This window comes from Ipomoea triloba, chromosome 9 (assembly GCF_003576645.1).
Source record: "Ipomoea triloba cultivar NCNSP0323 chromosome 9, ASM357664v1".
NCBI classification, from domain to species: Eukaryota; Viridiplantae; Streptophyta; class Magnoliopsida; order Solanales; family Convolvulaceae; genus Ipomoea; species Ipomoea triloba.
In genome coordinates this window covers 7,792,221-7,801,048 of record NC_044924.1, presented here as the reverse complement: position 1 = coordinate 7,801,048, position 8,828 = coordinate 7,792,221, and the positions used below count along the sequence as shown (strand labels likewise).

At 29.9% G+C, this 8,828-nt stretch overlaps 1 protein-coding gene across 1 annotated transcript in view; it reads right to left on the bottom strand.

The window, feature by feature from the left end:
• Window positions 1-4,975: 4,975 nt before the first annotated feature.
• LOC116031027 (histidine--tRNA ligase, chloroplastic/mitochondrial-like) overlaps window positions 4,976-8,828 on the bottom strand; it is an 8,191-nt gene continuing 4,338 nt past the window's right edge. The window contains exons 6-11 of the mRNA XM_031273457.1: window positions 8,411-8,485; window positions 7,586-7,703; window positions 6,719-6,861; window positions 5,878-6,006; window positions 5,439-5,602; window positions 4,976-5,316 (exon numbers count right to left, since the gene is read on the bottom strand). Of these exons, the coding sequence (XP_031129317.1) occupies window positions 5,181-5,316; window positions 5,439-5,602; window positions 5,878-6,006; window positions 6,719-6,861; window positions 7,586-7,703; window positions 8,411-8,485 (765 nt within the window). The 3' untranslated portion in view covers window positions 4,976-5,180. The remainder of the gene's footprint in view (window positions 5,317-5,438; window positions 5,603-5,877; window positions 6,007-6,718; window positions 6,862-7,585; window positions 7,704-8,410; window positions 8,486-8,828) is intronic.

Below are 8,828 nucleotides of genomic sequence, written 5' to 3'. Positions count from 1 at the left end.
GCAGGGGGTTTGAGTGGAAGACTCAAGCTATCCAAATGGAGGAGATCGGGGATTGAGAGTTGGGCTATTCTTAAAGGACTACAATGGGCTTGGAATAAGGGAGTGTAGAACATGGTGACAAATTCTACTATGGACCATGATCCATGTAACAACATGGACAATAAAGCAAAATTCATTTTAATTACACTTTAATTTTATTTAATTTGACAATAGTGTTATGTGGACCATGGTCCTTTGTATAACAACTGGAAGGTGGTCGTACCTAGTGATTCAAAGTGTGTTGTGGAGTGGATTCTAGGGGCAGGGGAACCTTTTGGAGTTGTCCGAAAAGTTATTGAAGAGTGCAAAGTCTGAGTAAAATAAATATTGAAAAGTATAGATTAAATACATGTACCGAGAACAAAACAAGGTTGCAAATTAGATAGCTAACATGACTATGAAACAAGCAAGGGAATGGAGCAATATGATTTTTTTCCCTCAAGGATGTTCTGGCACTGCTCCACCAGAATCATATGAAAATTCCTTCTTTGAGAAGAGCGACAAAAAATAATATGCTTTGTGCTTGGTGTCCCTCCTACCAATGAAAAAAAATGATAGGATATTATAAAAATTTAAAACAAAGAAAAATATTAAACAAGAAAAATTGTCAATTACACAATATATTATATTTATGAGTGTGAATAATAATAAATGCTATAACTATTTATATTTGTGATTAGTCAACGCCATATAAATAGAACATGACAAAAAAATATATAATTTTTTATACTAAAAATGATACAAATAATATTTGTCGTAAAAAATGAATTGAGATTCATTATGGAAGTGGGGGTTTAAATGATGAAAACAAGACATTCAATTGGGTGGTTTAGTAATTAATGAGACAACAGGGCCCCAACTATTCTTTGTATAGTGCATATCCCCTGGAATTTATTGCCTTTCCTTTTCCTGCGCCGCCTTCTACGAATTTCCGATGACGTGGCACTTTTATTCTTTGAAATCGAAATCCAATTTTGTTATGTTTTTCTAATTTTCTTCTTTGGTAGATCACCGAAAATGATTTGCAGTTATAAAGAGAAAGAAAATCACTTTTGGTAGGTATTTGAATGTAAATTTTATATTTTTATAGAGCAATCGTAACTAAATTAGTACATGACAACCAGAAAGTTTCAAATTTGACTTATAATAAAAGTTACTCCGTATCTATTAGCCTTCTTTATTTGAAGCATTCAGCTATTAAACAACATGAAATGATTTACTCTCGACAAGGGTCACAATGCAAATTTGTCTATAAATTAAAATTTATTAATTTATATTTTTATTAATCCGGTAGTAAACAAACAAAACATGAAATGAATGGAAAAGACATGACCATTGATGGGTCATGTTCCTAGTGAAAATAATGTTTTTGTTGGGTTGTCTAGTTTAAACTACATAATATCATCATGATGATCATATCATTATAAGATAATTACATGATGATTTACTACATACCGTATTGATCAAGTCAATATTTAAGGCTTAAGCACTAGTGCAATACAGATTATTTGCACAATAGACGGTCAATAGTTGTATGGACCACGGTCCAATATACATTTTTATAATTCATAATGTACATTATCTTACCTCATAAATTTCATTATTCTAGCATATAATGTACATTATTCTAACTCATAAAATTCAACGATATCGTTTTGAACCGTGGTCTACACAATAATTTGCCTTATTTGCATCAACTCTAGATTAATTGAAAAGTTCAAGACTTTTTTTTATAAGCACGAATGAACGAGGGTACATGCTAAACCACTAATAATTTCAATAGCACTTACATAGATGTGGCCAATCGAACCATGTTGGCTAGACAGTTGATTTGGCAATCACAAAATATAAATTGAAATTCCAGTTGGATAACTTATGTTGATTTATATCTTCATGATCCTTCGTTTCTCCTCATGACCCAAAAATATAGAACTTGCATGGTGGTGTCTATTTGGTTAATTAATAAGAAACAACCTAATATTTCCATGGAAGTACAATTTATTTGTTATATTAATGAACAAAAGTTAGATATTTATAAATTAAATCAATAATTCTATCAATCACAAAAAGTAAACTTAAAGTACTAAATCTAAAAGATAGTAAAGATTCAAAATAAAGTTGGTTCCCATTATTAGCCAGTCCCAAACATACAATTTGTATATTCTGCAATAATTCCCTTTGAATTGAAATTTATACTATGACCAGACTTTGCATTGTTGCACTAAGAACCATTTCAAAATAGTACAAAAATCATTTAGAAATATAATTGCATTCACTTATTTAAATATTTGTGGTATCATAGCAAAAGCTTGAAAGAGAGAGAGACTAGTTTTAATGTGTTTAATATATTTGTCAACATGTATGAAAGGTGGATAGGTAGGAAAGAGAGATACCTTCTTTTCTTTTCTTTTTTTGAAAGTAAAGAGAGATAGGGGTTGTTTACTAAAATGGAAAAATGGAGAATTTTCAAGAAAAATAGAGAATTGGAGAAGTGGGAGAATAGAAAATGGAAAGGTTGTTTACTAAAATAATCTCTCCAATGAGATATCTCTTCTCCATTTTCCATCTTCTAGTACAAATTTGGAGAACTTCTTTTTAGTCTTCTCCAAAACGGAAGAATGGAGAAAATGCGGGTGAACAGTACTCTTAGTCTGGGAGGTTGCTTGTTAGAATCCTACTAGGCATGCTTCTCTCTTGATTTTTTCTTCTTATGCGCAGCCAATACTTTTATTATTATTATTATTATGCGCAGCTTCTATTATTTTCTTTTATTATTATTATTATTATTAACATGCGCACAGATTTTATTATTATTATTATTATTGTTATTATTATTATTATTATTATTATTATTATTTATTGTACAAATGCTATATGAAATGATTTTATTTAATGAGGTTTTGCATATTTTGTTATGTACTAAAATGATTGAAATAATTATAATGTGATGAAATGAAATTATTTTTAAGAAAATCATATATATATATATATATATATATATATATATATATATATATATATATATATATATATATATATATATATATATATATATATTTTTTTTTTNTGCATTGTTGCACTAAGAACCATTTCAAAATAGTACAAAAATCATTTAGAAATATAATTGCATTCACTTATTTAAATATTTGTGGTATCATAGCAAAAGCTTGAAAGAGAGAGAGACTAGTTTTAATGTGTTTAATATATTTGTCAACATGTATGAAAGGTGGATAGGTAGGAAAGAGAGATACCTTCTTTTCTTTTCTTTTTTTGAAAGTAAAGAGAGATAGGGGTTGTTTACTAAAATGGAAAAATGGAGAATTTTCAAGAAAAATAGAGAATTGGAGAAGTGGGAGAATAGAAAATGGAAAGGTTGTTTACTAAAATAATCTCTCCAATGAGATATCTCTTCTCCATTTTCCATCTTCTAGTACAAATTTGGAGAACTTCTTTTTAGTCTTCTCCAAAACGGAAGAATGGAGAAAATGCGGGTGAACAGTACTCTTAGTCTGGGAGGTTGCTTGTTAGAATCCTACTAGGCATGCTTCTCTCTTGATTTTTTCTTCTTATGCGCAGCCAATACTTTTATTATTATTATTATTATGCGCAGCTTCTATTATTTTCTTTTATTATTATTATTATTATTAACATGCGCACAGATTTTATTATTATTATTATTATTGTTATTATTATTATTATTATTATTATTATTATTTATTGTACAAATGCTATATGAAATGATTTTATTTAATGAGGTTTTGCATATTTTGTTATGTACTAAAATGATTGAAATAATTATAATGTGATGAAATGAAATTATTTTTAAGAAAATCATATATATATATATATATATATATATATATATATATATATATATATATATATATATATATATATATATATATATATATATCTTTTCTATTATTATTATTAGAGTTTATTATCGAAATGGTCCTTCGACTATTGTGAATTTATCAATTTGGTCATCAATAATTTTTCGTGCCTAATTAAATCCCTCGACTTTGAAAATTTTAACAAATTTGGTCCTCTGTTTATTATTATTGCTTTTTTTTTTCCCCTTTCTCCTTACGTATTATTATTATTATTATTATTATGATTATTATCATTATTTTATTTATTTATTTATTATTATTATTATTATTATTATCATTATCATTATCATTATTAAATTATTATTATTATTATTATTATTATTATTATTATTATTATTATTATTATTATTATTATTATTATTATTGTTATTGCTATTAAATTCTTCTTATTTAATTTTTATTATTTTTCTTCTTATTATTATTATTAAATTGTTATTATTATTATTACTATTATTATTATTATCTTTTTTCCTTTTTCATCTTCCTTATACACATGGATTTGCTGTTGTTATCATCATCATCATTATTGTTGTAGTAGTATTTAATAAAATAAAAAAAAACTAGAGAAATAAAAAAACTGGAGGAATGGAGAAATGGAAAACTGGAGAAATGGAGAAGGAAAAATGGAAAAATGGAGAAATGGAAAACTGGAGATGGAAAAACAGAAAAATGAAGTAAACGACCCCATAACTTCTATACACTTGCAATGTAACAAAATTTGAAAATTATTTAGAATCCAATTTTGATGCGTAATAACATACATATATAAATATATAAAATATAAAAATTGGAAGTTCACTAAAAGCGAACACGCAATATGTCATCAACAACAACAATACAAGTGTCAATTTCACTTGTCTTTCAAGTACAGTAACTATTCCACATCTAATTCTTGACAGTCACTATTGAGACATTAGCAAAGTTATCCACGTGCCCTTAGATTTGTGAATTTTCACCAAATTTCTATCTTTTAAGGACATATTTTATATTTAGTTATGTGAAACATTTATGAAATTAGAGAATTAAATGTCAAAATTAAAATATATGAACTAAATCTAGAACTGATATTATTATAGTTGGAAAACAAAGTGCAATTGGAACTTGGAAAAGTAAGTTGAAAACAAGCGTGTGGATAAATGACTAGACAAAGATAGTGTCTACTGTAAAAAAAAGTAACACAGGAAAAAATAACAATCCAGTTAACCATAAAAAAAAAGTTACTAGTACTCACTTTACATCCTTTCGTTGCTATAGCTCATTCACTTTGACCTCATATTGCTCGCCGGTTGACAGAATTTTTACACCAACCATACCCTTTTGCCACTCGGCACTCCCAACTAATATCAGCTTGCGTGCATTTATTCGCGCTGCTCGTTTGAACACCCTATAACACAACACAAGAACAAATAATATCGGGAGGAGCTCTTATGTGAAAGTTATGCAGATCTGGGGAAAAGTTCAGACACTAGTATCACTCAAGAAACAGGTTATATAGCAACTCCGTACCATTTCAGTGGTTTGTTCTCCAAGACCAGGTCAACACTTTGGCCTTTCTCCCGGAGTTTGGCTGCAACAGAAGATGCTGCACCTTGAAGGTCCCGGTCCAGTGAGCACACTATGTATTCTACTTGCTGACTAAGTTTTGGTATGAGTCCCTTCTCCTTAAGCAGCTAAATGTAATGAAACAGTATAAAGTATAAAATCAAGACCTTTATAAATGCTACTGTCAGTCACTTTAGTACTTTACTTTTCTAGAAAAGTATTTCATCAGATGGCAATTTTTGCATTTCCGCAAGTAAAGTGAACCATCATTGTAATTTCTGGTAAGGTCAGTTCAAGCATCACTCTGTGGAATGTAGTTTGCAACTTAGGAATCATTCCATCTACATTCTACTACAGTGTGAGTGAGAAATGAAAGACCAAATATATAAGAGTTTTGACTCACTTCTACTATGACAGCATCACCAAATCCAAAGCCACAAGCTGGAAGATCATCTCCTCCAAAAGTAGAGAGTAATCTATCATATCGTCCACCACCACAAATGGCTCGTAACTTTCCTTCTCGATCAAATCCCTGTAGAACACTGGAATCAATTAGTAATTTAGTATACATTGACACACAATGATCCACTAACAATAGGATGTACACAGTCACAGTATGGTAATCTTCCATTACTAATTGTCTTCAGGCATGCAATGTGGCATCTAAATTAGTAAACGACTTGTCCAGCACATAAACATCCCTAGATCTATGAACCAAATGACAATCCTATAGTTTTTTTTTTTTTTGAGCAATGGCAATCCTATAGTTTGAAAGCAAAAATATATGCAGGAAATAGAAGCAAATTCCTTGAGCCACAATATAATTGGTATTTGGCTGGCATCCCTGTAGGGATATAACAGCCATGCATGAAATAATATTAATTTTTTTTTTTGTCTCTTTCCTATTTTGTAATCTTTTTTTCTTTTTTTTTTTTAAACAGAAGTATAATCTTTTTCATTTGAGATGCAGCCGATAAATAATTAATCGCAAAGAAACATATGTTAAACCAATGGATTAGTTTTAACAAAATTAGCAGTGATGGAAAAAATACAAAACTTCAATGGCTGACAGATTTAGCAAACAATTGAGCTATTTAATCATGTTCAGCAAATTCCAAAAGGAAGTCTCCCTCAATTACTTCTCACAGATTGAAAACTATATTGAAATAGCAGGATAAATAATGTCAGACTGTTCATCAGTGCATATATCTAACAATTTTTATTTGAAATTTCAAAAATCTGACCTCAAATACAATTCCAGTATAATATGCTAGACCACGAACAACTGATGCATCAAATTGAATCCATTCAGAATAACCATACTGTTCAGCAAGTGAAAATAGTTGCTTCAAATCACTAAGTGCTTGCCCAGCAGCTCCAAGTTTCTCTAAAGAAGCACACATGGCATAAGCACAAAGGTATTCGACGATAGATCAATTCTCATAGCCAATGCATATGTAGAAAGTATGAAAGAAATCAGCAGTCATTCAGGTCTATCAAATACAGAGTAGCAAGCAAATTATTCAATCAAAGTTTCAGAACATAAAAAAGTAATCTTTAGAACAATGTAAAATAGTTTCTATAGCTTAAAATTTCCTCAACTTTGTAGGATAAATATTCAAAAATTTCCTGCCATAGATTTGTTCAAATTTGCAACCAATTCTGCTAATAGCAATACCTATAGATGAAGTCATTAATGGTCACTACCTAGACACCACTTCTGCTTTCCTCAAAATCCCAGCCTAAGAAAGCATGCATCCTTCTTCCTCACTCAGTACATTGACAATTTGACATGTTAGCTGATCCTCTAACATCAAAATACCAATTTCAACAAAATGCAGCAAGTTTTTTTATGCTAGCAACATTTACATTCAGCAGATATTCTATATTTCTATCAAACTTCATCCTCACAGCCTGGGTGTTCTAACATTCACCATGCGAATCTGATCTTCTATCTGAGTTACTGAATATGCAAGGATAGCCCCATACCCGGGTCAAAAACACGAGTAAAATCTAGGGGAATAAGGCCTATTGATATCCATCATTTGAAAACTTTTTAACTAAAAAAGAAAACAGCAAAATTAATAAATAAAGCATGTGCAATGCAAAACCTTCCAACTTTGCCAAAGACTTCACAGAGAGGATTTGCAATAGTTCTTCAATAGCCACATCAGACAACCCAGCAGATTTAAGTTCTTTCTTAATTTCATCAATTGGAATCTTCTCTAGCTGCTTCCAAACAAAAATCAGAATATGAATACTAAATATGAAATGGTCACAAAACATTTACAAAGGAATAAGAAAGTTTAGAAACAAGAGGTGATGTGTAAATTTTAATTATTCAAAAATATTTATTAAAAAAACACAGTTGTCTCTGATGTTCTAAACAGTTAAATAGAACTGAATATGAAGAGAGATTACAAGCCAAGGTATATTACAATTCAATATATTGCCAAAGTAATAGCATAAAAATAATATTCACTAAAACATAACTACTTCTCTGTGCTGAAATCAAAATAATCCCCACTAAGACCTCACAACCAAAGAAACTCCTTTTCACATGATCGCATCCTCTACTGACTGAATTTTATTCCGCTTTATATGAACCTCAACTTTCTTGTACCAAAATGGTCAATCTTAAGTCCCTTGCTTCCTAGTTCCTACATGACTGAATGCTATGTTTACATGAATAAATCATCTGACACCACCCTCAACAATCAATATACATAACAAACAAAAGAGATATTTGGGAATGAACGCACGACATAACAAAAGAAGTGTTTTCACATAATAGAAACAAAGAAAATGGTTGCTAGCCCATGGTAAAATTTATCATAGATGAAAGCAGGAACAAAAACATGAGGACCCAATAACAGATCAGTGGCTAAGGCAACTGCAGATCAACAGATGCAGGCATGCAGCATTAAAAAACTGACCTTGTCTATGACAATGAATACCCTACTGAACATGTTTTCTGGAACAGAGTAGTGATACAATACTTCTTGCAAAACCTGCAAAGTTAATAGTGATAGAGGCAACATGTCATAGTTCTGTAACATTATTGAATTTGACTCAAGAATTATTTCAGTATCACACTGCAAGCAGGGCAGCAGGAAAACACATGCAACAAAATTTAATGAGCACAGAAAAGGAAAACAATATAAAAGAATTATGTATTCTAGATTCCAAAGCAGAAATGAGACTAGTGGCTAACTTAACTATTCCTGATTCGATTTAGATTCATGACCTTGAATTCATTCCCAATTTCTTGTATTCCAAACCCAACCAAATTAGGTATTTGGAGGGAAAAAAAAAAAAAAAAAAAAAAAAAAAAAAAAAAAAAAAAAAAAAAAA